This window comes from Sceloporus occidentalis, unplaced genomic scaffold (assembly GCF_023333645.1).
Source record: "Sceloporus occidentalis isolate IW3139 unplaced genomic scaffold, rSceOcc1.0.p SCAF_149, whole genome shotgun sequence".
Lineage (NCBI taxonomy): Eukaryota > Metazoa > Chordata > Lepidosauria > Squamata > Phrynosomatidae > Sceloporus > Sceloporus occidentalis.
In genome coordinates this window covers 2,345,104-2,361,533 of record NW_028317129.1, presented here as the reverse complement: position 1 = coordinate 2,361,533, position 16,430 = coordinate 2,345,104, and the positions used below count along the sequence as shown (strand labels likewise).

The following is a 16,430-nucleotide window of genomic DNA, read 5'->3' as shown; positions in this document are numbered from 1 at the left end:
AGTCAAAGAGTTCTCGGTAGGCCTGCTCCAGGATCCATTCTTGGTAAACCAAATAATCGAAATCAGCCGACAAGTTGGGCAGGTTACAGGGCACATCTGCTAGAATCCCTTTCCTGAACTCCTGGATCTCCTCGCACCGATATTTCGATGGGCTCCCAAATTCTCGGTCATCCTGGCTAGGCTTTCTATTATCAATCCTGGGCCGCCAAAGTCATCGCCCTCTGGCACGTAGTCATCCTTCAGCTCTGGACACCACTGCGCGGCCTGCCAATACAGGGCCCGGTATCCACAATCAACAGTCATTTCAAGTCGAAGCAACTACTCCAACTCAGCCACCAAGTCCTCTTGGAGCTGTTCTCCCAGGTACTGCATTCGCCAATCTAGCTGTAGCACGTGCCATTCCTTGGATGATGGGAGGACTATTCCCCGGACACCCTGGTCCACTCTGAGAGCCTCCATCAAGGCATTTATGTAACTCGCTGCCAATGTAACAGGTTCACCAAGAGAGCTGTAGTAACTCCCAGAGATCACCCAGTATCCTCCTGTTGTCCCCTGAATAACTTCCAGCACCAGTTAGCATGCACATCTTGGAACCCTGCTATGTGTACCCAAAAGTAGACACACAACTACCTTGAATTGAGTACAGCAGGAATGAACAGTTGTTGTACAACATAGACTCAGACATAAATTAACATTGATAAATAGGTGCACGTAGACAACTCAACCTTTAACCCCCTGGCAGCAATCCTATTGATGGGATTAATTAAACAATGGAGTTCCTACCTGTACTATCTTTGTTTGACAGCCAGGCTGGAGCCATCTCTGAGTACCTTTGGGCCCTGTATGACAGGTCATTCTGTCGCAGTGTGGTTCTGTGGACATGGCCTATTTTTTATTTTAGAAGCTGATAAGGATGTAGATCTAATTTCTTTTATCAAACCTTTCTCCACAATAGCTATTTTTTTAATTTATAATGTTATTTTCATTACACTCATTGTTTTTTTTTATAACTTTGATTGGTATCATACATGTAAGTATTAATTTAAATACCTAATAGAAAAATCACCAAGATAATTTTGATTTATCCAAACTATCATTTTATTTGATAGATTGTCAAATTAATATTAAATGACAAAAGGCAGAATGTAAAGGTTGCAGAAGGTTAGCTAGTAATCAAAAAATGCATACTTAATTAGATGAATCCCACTTTACAAACTGCCCAGAGTTGTACTGGGCCATGCCTAACACTGATCAAAGATATTTATGTTATTACAATCAATTTTAGTATACATTAGCAACAAACAAATGGATTATGGAACACTAAGGCACTAGTTTAAATACTAAATTAATAGACTCTGGAATGTTAGCTCACCAAAGACCATAAAGTACCTATAAATCATAAAATTGTTAGTATGGTTATTGTGGTGGTTAAAGAATATTTACAAAGCAAGCTGCTTATAAATAGCCCTCAAAATGCCAATATCATTACCATTTTTGCTCCAAAGTGTGGGGAAAAATCTTCATATGCCCATAGACATTCAAATTCATCCCTGTGTGAGTCATCAGTGATTTTAAATAGTATATTCATAACTGCCTTATTTCCATTTTTCCTATGAATGTGTTTCAGACACAATGACCAACTTCCCTGTAAAGAATTATGACATTCCTTTACATCACTACTTCATATGTCTCTCAGTAACCCCCTTCCCTCTGGAGTATTTTTTAATTAAGATCTAACAGATTTATTTAATGTTTTACAATAGATTTGTGCATTTCAATTTGTACAAATCGCTCTCGCTCTCTCTTTCAATGACCCCCTGCCTTCTCCACTAACCGCTTCATTGTCTGAACAGTTTTTTTCTGGTGATCCGCTTCTTGATCTGCTGATCTGCTGCATTACCCTGGGCTCCTGAAAAACTTGTCCTCAGGATGGAGTCTCTGTCTACACCATGGGGACAATCAATCCCCTGGTTGGAGGAATGGGAAGAGTTTATACCTAAGTGGTGTGCACCAAGGCTCCCAGGGGGGCAAAATAATGCAGACAAACCTATGATTCTGCCCTTCTCTTTCTCTGCGGATCTGTTTTGCAATAGGGCCAAGCCTCAGCGTGCACCATGGATAAATCCTCCAAGAAGGAGGGAAGATGTTTTCCTTGCGGTGCACGCCAAGGCATTCGCCCTAATGGTAAAGTACTCCAGAAGGTCAAGTTAACGCAGCGGATCACAAAGAGAAATTGTTCACATGAAAACGAAGAAGCATGATGAAACGGAAAACATCATGCTTCTTCGATACAGCCCCATAGAGCTTACAGTCCAAGTAGTAGTAAGGGGTGTGCAGGCATATAGATACAAGATCATAAACCCCATCCCTTTCAGTTTAATGGCCTGCTAGTCTGTAAACACGCCTGAGTAATACCCAAATCCTAGACTGCTAGGTATGCCTTGAGGAGAGGGTTGAGGAGCACTGCTGTAGTTAATACAAACATGGTTAAAACAAAATACATATTACATGAAAACCTGAAACCACTTTCAAGTTATGTACCATTACTCAGCACAGTCCTACATAGTCTCAATGGGTTGGTTGGGGAGATCAGTTATCTCTCTTTTAACCAGTCCATTGAACAGTGCCCTACAGGAAGCCTGATCTTCCAAAAGCGCAAATGGCTCCCTGTTATGTGGCAGAGGGGCTACTGTGCCCTGTAACCTGCCCATGTACACCAGAATAAGGTCTAGGAAAAGTCACATTAAACAAAATCATTATTATTCACGCAGGTGAACACTCTGACTAATGGAGGAATGGACTTCATTAGCACAAGACATGTGTAAATGGGTTAAAAAACGATTGGGACAGATATTTTGGTTAGTTTTTGGCCCATTCGTTTTTGGGGAAATAATTTGGTTCCCCGCCCATTCGGTTCATCTGAAAATTCAGGGGTATTTTTCATTTGGTGCCCGGTGTCCATATTGACTCTAATACAATCACATTCTCATTCACTTTCTCATACTCTCTAAATGTTTCCCTACCTTCTTTGCTGACCACTTCCACATCTTCTTCTTCATCTTTTATCTTCTGCCTTCCCTTCTTCGTTCGCATCTCCACAAAAATAACCCGTCAGGAACTTTTGCCAAAGTGGTGGCACCTGTGATGGCATCCTCTCACCAATCGGTCACAGAAAGAGCCAACTGAGGGCAATAAAGTGGTGCTTGCGGTGACGCGCTCTCCCCGATCCTCCAATGGGGGGAGAGGATGTCGATGTAAGTGCAGTCATTTTGCCCTCATGGGAACTGACGGCGATATGGTGACGCTCGCAGTAACGTCATCTCCCCAATCTGCCAATCGAGGGAAAGGTTATCACCGCAAGTGCCGCTATATTGCCTTCAGTTAGCGCTTTAGGTCATGTCCTCTTCCTGACAATGTGAGTGAATGTAGATCCACGAATTTCAGGGAAAAATTCAGAGCTTTTTGTTTTTGTCTGTGGGGGTCAGGCCTCATTTTCAGGGTTTTGGGAATTTACCAATACTCTGTAAGTTCACAATTTGTACAAATCAGAATGCACAAGGCTAATTAGCACTTTCATAAAGAATCAGCTTAGTTTGGTATTTCAGCTGGGAAAGTTACTCAAGATATTACATGACTGACAACAGCCTCCAGGTGTGCAGGTAAAGGAAGTTTTCTGGAACACTATTCAAAGAGAGCCTTACTTATATCTGTAAGAATAGATGAGTAGGACATTTAGTCCAACTCCTACAACTTTGCTGCTTCTAACCCACATATATTTCCAACGTGCATGTATTCTATTAGGAAATAGAGCAATAAGTGACATTAATTTATACTAATATTTATAGTTTTTTTATATGGAAGTCTAAATCTATACACACCCATTGGACCATTTTAAATGATTCCAAAGCAACCAAACTAACATCACAGTTAAATGCATTTTTTTAAAAGTGTGAGTATCTCTGAACACTTGCCAAGAAAAAGTCTCAAAAACTGTCCTGAAAACGTTAAAGTTTTAACATTTTACACACAATAAAAATGACAGTCAATAGCCTATTCAATTCTATATTTGCTTAGTAATCACAAAGCATGGACATTATTTGAACTAAGTGAATGTTGATTATTGGCTCGATTGCTGTTAGCTGAAAGGAGCTGTCATATTCCATCAGCTGTGGAGTTCTTTTTTGCTACATGACATCGTTCTAACAATGACTGTATTAAGTCTAATAAATGCATCACTGTTCTGTTCTGCTTAAAAGATTTGTGAAACAGAGACCGATTGCCATGTCAATGATGACATCAGCAGTTTCTCCAAAATGGTCTCAAAATCATTTGTCTGCAGATTATGCCTAAAGAAATCTAATAACAAATATGTTTCCATTATATTATATATATATATATATATATATATATATATATATATATATATATATATATATATACCGTATTTGCTCGATTATAAGACAATGTTTTTTTCAGAGCAAATGCTCTGAAAAATACCTCTCGTCTTATAATCGAGGTCGTCTTCTAATCAGACCTCAAATAGAGGTCTGACTACAGCGCTGCAGGGGACCTGGATCCTCCTGTCTGGTAACCTCAGCTGCTGCCGGCACTTCCACCGGGTCTTCTATCACTGAGCGCCAGCGAACGTCTGCTCGATGGACGCGGACAACCCGCTACCGCTGGGACTTCTGCTGAGGCCACTCTGCCTCCAGAAATGCCTTATACGCGTATATGCCACTCTGGCATATAGGGGGTTAAAAGGCATATCATGGGACAGAGTGTCATATAGGGGGTATAAGGCATTTCTGGAGGCAAAGTAGCATTAAGGGGGTTAAAAGGCATATCATGGGGCACTCTGCCTCCAGAAAAGCCTTATGCCCCCCATATTATACTCCCCCCCAACTTACCAGTGCTTCTGTCTTCTGTCTGGTGGGGGCAGCGGGTGGAGGCCGGCGTTAGTTCCGCCGGGGCTTCTATGACTGAGCACCGGAAGGTCATGTGACGGGGAAGGTATGCAGGATGCGCGGATACAGCCTCCGCTGCTACCCGTGCTTTCGCCAGCACTCGGTGAAAGAAGCACCTGTGGAAGTGCTGGCAGCAGCTGAGGTTACCAGAGAGGAGGATCCAGGTCCCCTGCAGTGCTGCGGGGGATCTGGATCTTAGTCTCATAGTCAGACCTCATTTGAGGTCTGATTAGAAGACGACCTTGATTATAAGACGAGGGGTATTTTTCAGAGCATTTGTGTCCTATATTCGAGCAAATACGGTATACATATATGTATATAAATGTACATATATATATATAAATTAATATATATATATATATATATACATATATATATATATATATATACATACATATATTCATATACACTAGGTAACTAGCACTGCTATTATTCCAATAACAACAGATATGGCTTACATGGGATCCATCTAAGAATCTACATCATTCAGCTACACAAAGCACTAACAATATTGGGCAAAATTACTTTGCAGTGTAGCTGTTTTGCGCATATGTTTTTCGTTATTATGGAGTGGCGCACAAGCTTAAATGTAATATAGCAATTTTAAACAGCCCATAATACCTTACAAACAACCTCAAGCAAAATCTGTACTATTTTTTCAAGGTAGGGCATGTACCATTTTTAGGGTCACTGCAGGCTTAATACCTGAGCCACATTTATTCTTCAGATAAGTCTTTTCATGACACTAATCTACAATTATGTATCCCATTCATGATTTCCCTGTTTTATTAGGAGCAAGCAAAATGGTCATGGGATCAGTTTTAGTGAAGCAAACCATCTGTAACATAAACATAACACAATATTACAGTTTTCTACAGGGTCCCTTCAGCTATTACATCGAACAGTGGGATAAAACTGTCAGGAACTGATCAGCTCTAGAAACCCCTTTGGTTTAGTTTATACAACTTTTATATAACCCAAAGCTGTAATAAATCAATCAAGAATGCTGGTATGTATTCAACTATTATATGTGGTTATTCTGAAAAAAAGTTGCACCTTTTCATCTTAACAATTCATTGCCTTTAGCAATATTCCATTCCAAAGCCACACATTTATCCAGTAGAATTTAATGTTAAATTTTAATATTTTTGGTTCTTTTAACTGCGTGGTATATACAATGTACCTCAAATTATAAAAAAATTTATAAAAAAGTACATATAAACAATAGTTTCATCTATCTGCCTTTCCGGTGAAATCACTACAGTGCAATTATGGTATTGTAAATTGTATGCACAGAAGACACACTACTTACTGTTTGGTTGAAACCTATGATTTATGATGAAAATACAAACATCTGTAGATTATTCATATAACTTTAGATGCCAATAGTTCACTTGGGGTCCAAATGCCTGCAACCTTGCTCCAGCAGCTGGCATCTAACTCTTTACTCCAAATATAGCAGTGATTATGGAGGATCATTAAAGGGGCGACCCAAACACCATATGCACATATGATAACTGAATAGACCCTTTAAATTGCTATGTTGCCCCAACTATAAATGCTTTACTGAGAATTGCAGTTTTTTAATTTATACTACAACTACTTTTTAATAAAAATATTGTTTATTTTTCAAGTCATAGCAGGGGCAGATCTAGAGCCTTGCCTAAAGTAGGGATGCTCACACTAACACACACACGCAGATAATCACACTAATGTACCCAAATACATGCATGTAATAACATACCCTGACAAACACATGCACATTGTGAACAGTTTGCTGTCTCCTGGGTGCTTGAGTTTGGCATGTTGTGGTGATGATCCAAGTGGTCACAGTCCACATTGGTACTAATGACAAAGTCGATTGCAGATTGAGGTCCTTTAATTTGTTAAATTAAACCAGCTAGATAAACTTCATATAATTCAAAGTCCAGTGTGACTTTGCAATTTATTGGTAGCAATTTATGTAAAATAATTAAGCAGATTCTACATGTATTATTGTGACTTTCAAGACTATAAAGTGGAGCTAACTTCTTCATATTCTACATATTGATTTAATTTTACTTTGACAATTGGTGCTTTTCTTAAAGATATATCTCCTGCTTGAACACAGACAATCATTTTCATATGAACGATTATTCTAACTATTATAATTAAAAGGTTCTTAGTTATGCTTTTGAAGCTTCAACTTTGTTACTGCCTGTGGCTTTACCTGGAGATTAAACCATATCTTGTATACAAGCCAATATTTATAGCATCTTTATATTTCCAACCCCTAAATTATTATCATAACAATTATATACATTAGCATGCCCCGGCAAAGGTAACAATATAAAGTTACATAATGTACATGTTGTATTAAAGTAAATCATGTACTGGTAAATATTTTTTTCAAACAGAAATGATGATAAAGAAAATATTTTAATGGAAAGTTTATTTCCATTTATATAATTATTATTTTTTAAAATGGAAAGAAAATATACTCACATTTTCTGCATTATATAATTTATTTCCAGGCATATAATTTGTTGAAATCAACAAATATAATAATTACAACTTCTTACCTCTTTTATTATTTTTGTTGGAATTTCTTAGTTTGCTTGATGAACAGGGACATTGTCCTTTACACTTCACTGAGATTTGTTTGCCTGAGTTGCATGCTTGGTATTCAAGTTTACACTACAACATGAAAGTACAAGTTTGGTTAAATATTAGAACACTAATTTTTGTCCATTATTGGACTAGATAAAGATTTCCATACATAATTTAGAATGAACATCTTTTATTTTTTTAATAAATGCTTTAAGTTCAGCGTATACCATGCATATGCCAATATACAAATTAGAGCTGTAAATAATACAATCAAAATGATAACGCCAGTGAACCTGCTATATAACGTGTCACAAAAGAAAACAAAAAATGTGTAAACAAAAATTCAACTCCATGTGTTGTGTCAGCAACCAGATATCCTCCCTAGGAGATAAAAGTTGAGGTTGGGGGTACAGATCTGGTTGAGATGGGGGAAGGGTCCACGCTACATGTGCTGCTGAAGAGGCACAGACGACATATTCTGGGGCGCTGGATCCATGCGCTCTATAAAACACGATTTCATTCATCCAGGCTGCGATACTTTGTACTTGCTTTTTTGGGGGTGGTGATGCATTGTGATTTATTGAAATCTTGTCTGTTTTTTTCTGCAGTATAGCTATTTGTTCCCGGTGCTTAAAAAGTTCATGGCTGTTTCTGAAAACACATTTCTGACTTCTAAAATTTGAAAGCTGACATTCACTGATTGCATTTCTAATTAATAATCAGGTCCAATTTCTGTAATTACAGAAAATCTGAAGTTCTTTGCAACAGATAAGTGAGTTTTAATGCCTCACAAAGGGCAAGATATTTCAAGAATCTGCTAATTATTCTCCATAAAGCATAGCATTTTGTAACCCTCAAAGTGCCTGAGCTGGGAGAATTTGTGGCTGGTTGTTGGCAATCATGTAATCACTTTTTGTAATTATGTTTCTAAAGCTAAAATGTTTACTGTAACAATATTTCATGCACAATTTGTCTTTGTCTTTAATAATTTCAAATAGTACACTTGTGCATTTGGACAAACTTTATTCTTAATAAATGTAGCCTAATTTGTGCACTTACATTAATCTCCTAAATTGAGATGGGTCCCCAACAAAACAAATAAAAACTAACAAAATATTTGTTATCCATTTGTTCATTTATTTGCCAGTGGTGCCATTACTCATCCTCTTTTCCTTAACTTGGAGCCTGCCCTAGATTTTCTAGGCTTTCATCCAACAGTCAATTAATTTTTATTACATTTTATTGGAGTTATACTTCTCACTACCAGATGCCCTCACTCTACATAACAGAAGCAGAGACACAACTGCCACAGAAGATCTTAGCAATAGATGCAGATAATATGTAATATGCCTTTCTTCTCCCTCTTTTTTCTCTCTCACTCGTCCTGTTTCTTTCTCCCTCCCCTTTATGTGTCTCCCACTTTTCTTACCGCATTCTTCTTTCTTCCCTCTCTCCCTTCCTCTTTTCCTCATTCTTTCTTTCTCTATGCCTCTCCTGCCTAATTTCTTTCTTTTACACTTTCTACCTACATTCTCACTAGACTTGCTTACAGCAAGCAAAATAGATTTGGACGAAATTTGTATTTCATTTTTGCTACATTAGTTTCTGGGTAACAAATTTTGTTTCCTGGCCGCTTGGCTCGGAAAAAATTTGATTTTTTTTATTCAGGAACAACATTCTGGGGGAGTTCCATGACACTTTCTGGACTCACCTTTCACCTACTGCAGCACCATCTCAAGGTTAAGGAAGAGACCAAAAGGACCAAAAGCAACAGCAGTACTGCACTAATGGATACACACATCCTGCAGCACGCCATGGGACTCAGTTTCTCCAAAAAGTGGACCAGTTCAAATAATTGATCCTCCTCATCCCTCTTTTTTTCTTCTCTGGCTTTTTTTCTCTCTTTCTCCCTCCTTGCATTTACTTCCTCTCTCACTCTTCTCTCAGTTTTTCTTTGTTTCTGTCCTTCTTTCTCTCACTCTCTTTCTTCCCTCCTATTTTACTTCTTTCTTTCTGCCCTCTGCCCCTATCAGAGAAATATGAAAGCTGTCTACAGATCCACCTGGGTTTATTTTAAGGCCCCCAATGATCTCAATAGACACAGATGAATTCCTGTGATGCCACGGAAGACATCCCCAGTAGGCTCCCCCTGCACAGCAATTATGTAAAGTCAGGTTTATCTAAAGTCTCATTGAATTAGGCATTGTACATGACAATTTATGTCCTTGTGGGAGAAATTTGCTAGTGATGGATCTTCATAATGAATAGTGAAGTGAGAAAGTTAAAACCACAACTATCTCGGAATCTCTGTTGGCAAGTGCCCATTCAGTGAACAAACCCCAAAGGGCTTTGGGTACCAAAGCGGGACACATGGGAGGTTACGCAGAAGGAAATTGGCTACACTGCTTTCCAAGGAGGCTGAGGAAAGATATTTTTCTAATATATTTTTTTGAATTATACACATGACCCATGCCAAGTGGGTGCTATATATATTAAGAAGTTTATGTGCAAATTAAATTTTACCAACCCTGTCAAAAATCAGCACATAAAATTACATAGCAGATACACACATTTTGGGTAGTGTTCACTTGAAATCAAAAGGGCAGCATTCAATAGCTACAACTGTGCTTAATCATTCAGTATTCAGAAAAAAGAACCCAGTGTACCTTTAATTAAAACTAGTTAAGTAATTTGCACAAAATCAATGATCACAAATATTAATAATAAAAATAACGTTTAAATGTTTACAGTAGATGTTTATTTAGATCTATACCAAAGTATTTCAACTGGCAGAAAACCATTTAATCATTATTTGTACAGCTAAGATATTGTACTATTGTACATAGGCAACGGTAACTGATGGAAAAATGTTAAGTATTATAAAGAATCCAAGAGAGGTATTTGTATATATTAAACATGATAATATATAACACAAAACGTTGTTCATGAGACTCTTCATAAATTAAGATTTTAGGCATAACTTAATTTCCATTTTTTTCTTTTTAAAGATATTTTGAAATGCAAGAATTTATTCACTCATATCTCTATTGTTCTAAACCCAGCATATCAATTTATATTATCATTACTATTTGCACGATCTATGCTTTAATACTAATAAATTCATAATAAGCTGGTTTACTACCCGTGTGTTAAGCAATCAATTATATGCCATAGGCTTTAAGTAATGTTTATTTGGTATTACCTGTATTTCTTACAAGTCACTGGCTGACATTTTTATGCTGGAGGTACTAACCATTTATAGTGGTGTCACATTTGATGTCAGAGATTACATTTATTTTTTTATTTATTTATTTTTTATTTCCTCATCAGACTCATTGAGACTGCTTTTTTGCTACATGTTAGTTTGGGTCACATCAGTTATAGGTGACATCATAAGAACATTTTCGACAGTTAAGAGCATTTTGTCTTATCAATAATCTAATTTAAAAACAGTCCAGACTCTTCTCATCCATACTCTACTCCGATTTCAAATTGGGTTTTTCTCATTTATATCATGAGCAGTTGAAATCCCTACTTGCAAGTGACTTTGTTGACATATTTTTAGTTCCTGAGAAGCAATGGTTTGAAACAGTGAACAATGATAAAATGGAGATATGTGAGTACAGAAGTTTGTATGCAAATAAAAATGCACCTTCTCAGTTCAGAATAAGTACAACACATTTATAAACAAATATTTACAAAAAAAATAAAATATATATATATATATATATATATTTCAGCATACATGCATAAACATATACATATGTATACAGTATATTACACAAATTGTGGCTCTCACCTGGGAAGAATACGAATGGCCGTCAGATCCACATACTGGATTTGTGTAAACTACTGGACATTGTTTACAGTTGGGAGAAGCAGTTTTCCAATATTTTTGATTTAAACCAGCTTCCTTTATTCTAGACAAAAAGGAAAAAAAGGTATATCAGTCTTCAGAGGAACTGTGGGAGGTTTAGGCTTTTACGCAAATAATTATAGCTCTAATATATAAACATAACATCGCATTATAGTGTATATCCTGGTATCTTTTATTCTTTTAATAGTAGCAATGTGTGGGTTATTTATTCATCATTTCCCAAAAGACATTAATCACATATAAGAATACTAACAATCATGCATTGTTCTGGATGTTCTCACCAGTTTTCAACCAGTACTGTAGAGTAGTCTAAAAGCTCTTATGATTCTGTAATCCCATTTCATACACTAAGGAAACACATGTAAATGTAAAGCTATGTTGGTTTCCATGTTATGTGCTAAACTTGTTAAACCAACTGTAGTGTATCTGCATTTGGAAAAATATATGGAGTTTGTAGTTAAAGTAGATACCTTTTATTTGGCTAACACAGAAAAACTTAAAGTTAGATTTTTGAGATTCCTGAGGTTATTTTTGTGTTTGGCTAATATGGCTATATCCATTTTTCCTCTATAGAACACACTTTCTTATAATGATGTGAATGAAAAAGATTTATCAATTTTCAGTTTACTTGAAGAAAAAATATAGAAACATATAGACAGGTAGAAATATATATTATTCTATGAACTTCTATAATATAATGCCATATAGGTCAGCTCATTCTTCCATTCATTATGAGGATTATCTTGTCAAACAGTCTTGTAAAAGATACAAGCGAAAAGCAAGCTTTATTAGCAATAGCATAGTTGTAGCTGGAAAGATGACACAACACAACCTACATTGTGCCTTGATGATAATGTGAAAGGCACTAGAATAGCATACAATAAAAAAATTACTTAAACACATTAATCATCCATTGAACTGCAAAGTATCTTTGAAATGTTCCATCCATCAAATGTACTGATTTTTTAAGTTATTTCTCTTCTAGAACTTGAACATTTGTAAACCAATTTCTACCGGTATATGTTGATGTTTTTTTATGTCTATAGTAACATAGTAACATAGTAACATAGTTCATAAGGTTGAAAAAAGACCAAAGTCCATCAAGTTCAACCTATATACATATTGTGTCCCTACTGTGTTGATCCAGAGGAAGGCAAAAAAACCCTTATGAAGCAGATGCCAATTGCCCCATACCAGGGGGAAAATTCCTTCCCGACTCCAAATATGGCAATCAGAATAAATCCCTGGATCAACGTTCTGTCCCTATTAATCTAATATCCATAACTTGTAATATTATTGCTTTCAAGAAACACGTCCAGGCTCCTTTTGAACTCTTTTATTGAGTTTGCCATAACCACTTCCTCTGGCAGAGAGTTCCATAATCTCACCGCTCTTACTGTAAAGAACCCCCGTCTGTGCTGGTGTAGAAACCTTCTTTCCTCCAACCGTAGAGGATGTCCCCTTGTTATAGATACAGTCCTGGGTATAAATAGGTCCTGGGAGTGATCTCTGTACTGTCCCCTTATATATTTATACATAGTTATTAAATCCCCCCTAAGCCGTCTTTTTTCCAAACTAAATAACCCTAATTCTGATAATCTTTCTGGGTACTGTAGTCCTCCCATTCCCCTTATTACTCTGGTTGCCCGTCTTTGAACCCTCTCCAGCTCCACTATATCTTTCTTGTACACTGGTGCCCAGTACTGTACACAGTATTCCATGTGTGGTCTGACTAGTGACTTGTACAGTGGTAGAATTATTTCCTTGTCGTGGGCATCTATGCCCCTTTTGATGCACCCCATGATTTTATTTGCCTTAGCAGCAGCTGCCTGACACTGGTTGCTACAGGTAAATTTACTGTTAACTAAAACTCCTAAGTCCTTTTCCATGTCAGTCGTCCCCAGTGTTTTCCCATTTAATACATATTCCCAGCCTGGATTTTTCTTCCCCATGTGCATAACCTTACATTTATCTGTGTTGAACCTCATCTGCCACATCCCAGCCCAAGCCTCCAACCTATGCAGATCCATTTGTAATCGTGCACTGTCCTCTATTGTGTTAACCACGTTACAGAGCTTAGTATCGTCTGCAAAGATTGATACTTTACTATACAATCCCTCTACAAGGTCATTAATAAATATATTAAAAAGAATAGGACCCAAAACTGACCCCTGTGGTACCCCACTAGCAACAGTAACCCACTCAGAGTATGTACCATTAATAACCACCCTCTGTTTCCTATCACTGAGCCAGTTACTTACCCACATACACACATTCTCCCCCAGCCCAAGCATTCTCATTTTATGTACCAGCCTTTTATGTGGCACCGTATCAAATGCTTTGGAAAAATCAAGATATACGACATCCAGCGATTCACCCCGATCCAGTCTTGAGCTCAGCTCCTCATAAAAGCTGATCAGGTTAGTTTGACAGGACCGATCCCTTGTAAACCCATGCTGATATGGAGTCATACACTTATTTTCATTGAGATACTCCAAAATAGCATCTCTTAGGAAACCCTCAAACAGTTTACACACAACAGAAGTTAAACTAACAGGCCTATAATTCCCCGGGTCACTTTTTGTCCCCTTTTTGAATATTGGCACAACATTTGCTATGCGCCAGTCCTGGGGAACAGACTCTGTCACTATAGAGTCCTTGAATATTAGAAATAGGGGTCTGTCTATTACATTACTTAACTCCCTTAGAACGCGGGGGTGAATGCCATCTGGACCTGGTGATTTGTCTATTTTGATTTTTTTTAGGCGGCACTGCACTTCTTCCTGGGTTAGACAGGTGACATGTACTGGGGCAGTTATCTCATCCTGCTGTATATTACCTGGCATTTCATTTTCCTCTGTGAATACAGCAGAGAAGAATATATTTAATAGATTAGCTTTTTCCTGATCCCCGTCTATAACTTCTCCCTCATTACTTTTTAAGGGGCCAACGCTTTCATTTTTAACCTTTTTACTATTTATATAGTTAAAGAACATTTTGGGGTTTGTCTTACTCTCTTTGGCAATTAGTCTTTCTGTCTCCACTTTTGCTGCTTTTATCTGATTTTTACATATTTTATTTTTTTCCCGATAGCTTTTTAGTGCTTCCTCACTGCCTTCCTGTTTTAGTAGCTTAAATGCCTTTTTTTTGCCATTTATTACCCCCTTTACATTTTTATTTATCCACATTGGTTTTCTCTTGTTCCTGACTCTTTTATTCCCATACGGTATGTACCTTTCACATTGAGAATTTAAGATATCCTTAAAAATCTCCCATTGAGTGTCTGTACTCTTGTTTTTGAGGACATTTTCCCAATTTACAGTGTTAAGGGCTTCTCTTAGTTGATCAAACTTTGCCTTCCTAAAGTTCATGGTTCTTGTGGCTCCTCTAAGAGTTCCCATATTGAAGGACAAGTTATAATGTATCATATTGTGATCACTATTTCCTAGATGCCCCCTGACCTGCACATTAGTTACTCTGTCAGGTCTGTTGGTCAATATTAAGTCCAGTAGGGCGTCCCCTCTGGTCGGGTCCTGTACCATTTGGGACAGATAATTATCCTTACTTATAGTCAGAAACCGGTTTCCTTTATGAGATTCACAGGTCTCTGTTTCCCAGTTTATGTCGGGATAGTTAAAGTCCCCCATAATAACCACCTCATTGTGATTTGCTGCCTTGTTTATTTGCTTTAATAATTGATCTTCTGCTGCTTCCATTATATTTGGTGGCTTATAGCAAACCCCGATCAGTATTTTATTATTTTTCTTTCCATATATTTCTACCCATAATGACTCCACATTATCATTTCCCTCACATATATTCTCCCGCATTGTGGCCTTTAGGCTGGACTTTACATAAAGGCAAACTCCTCCCCCTTTTCGTTTTTTTCGATCCTTCCTGAATAGACTATAACCCTGTATGTTAACCGCCCAGTCATAGCTATCATCCAACCATGTCTCTGTTATACCCACTATGATTAGTTTATAATTTTTAACGGCCAGATATCTCTAGAGAAACAATAAAAAATGTATTGTGGTTCATTTGATGCTTTGGTATTAGTGAAAAAGCAGAATGAAAGGCTGTAGCGGGTACAATAAACAATATGCCATTTGTTGTGGCACCTTCAAATGCAACAGGCCTTCTTTTTGATACACATACAATATGATCCATTTATGATGGAAGACCTCTATATAATAATAGATCAGGGAACCCATGTACAGTATACTATGTGATGTTAGCCATCACTCTTCATTGCCTGGACAAGCATTCATCGATTCAGGGGCAGATCTGCACTTATTATGGGAAAAATGCTCACCCACCGATACTTTGCTGGTACTCAAGAGCTTAGAGGAACCACAGGCTACATAAGACACTGCTACCCCCAATTGACCTATGCAATGGTTAAATTCGCACCATCGATCTATTAAACATGTATGCATGATAGCAGTATCGTTTACATGTTTTATCCTGTGATCCAGTGCAGCAATATCACATGCATTCATGATCTGATTTGCATGTTTACAGGGAAAGGGTCAGAACATTTGCTCCATGGGGTAGGCTTTGTTAACTGGCCCAGTGGTGCAAGGCAATTGTTGTGTTTTTACTATATCTTTCTTCAATCACAATTTTCCTCCTCAATAAGTGGACTCACATACATATTTTGTCAGCCTTAGTAGGGCTTTCATTTGAAACTATATTCATATATGCAGCATTATTTAGTATGAATACAATTTTTAAAAATGACTTAACAATAAAAAATCATTTTATCACAGCTTTACTTTTACAGTGTTGTGAAACAGTATTTGCCTCTTCGATTCCCTCTATCTTTGCTAATTTGTGACATTTGAATGTTTCAGCCAACCAACTAATTTTAGAATAAGACATAGACAAAGTGAGTAAACCAAAAATACAGCTTTTAAATTATCATTTCATTTATTGAAGGTAAAGAGTTAATCAAAACATATATCACCCATTTGAAAAAGTAGCTGCCCCCTAAAATG

General features: G+C 37.3%; 1 protein-coding gene across 2 annotated transcripts in view; it reads right to left on the bottom strand.

Annotated features, from left to right (window-relative positions):
* Nucleotides 1–16,430, bottom strand: part of LOC149280701 (testican-3-like) — a 107,428-nt gene that overhangs the window by 14,312 nt on the left and 76,686 nt on the right. For both annotated transcript variants that reach the window (XM_089500172.1, XM_089500173.1), the window contains 2 exons: nucleotides 11,353–11,473; nucleotides 7,526–7,640 (listed from right to left, as the gene is read on the bottom strand). In XM_089500172.1, coding sequence (XP_089356298.1) covers nucleotides 7,526–7,640; nucleotides 11,353–11,473 — 236 coding nt within the window. The remainder of the gene's footprint in view (nucleotides 1–7,525; nucleotides 7,641–11,352; nucleotides 11,474–16,430) is intronic.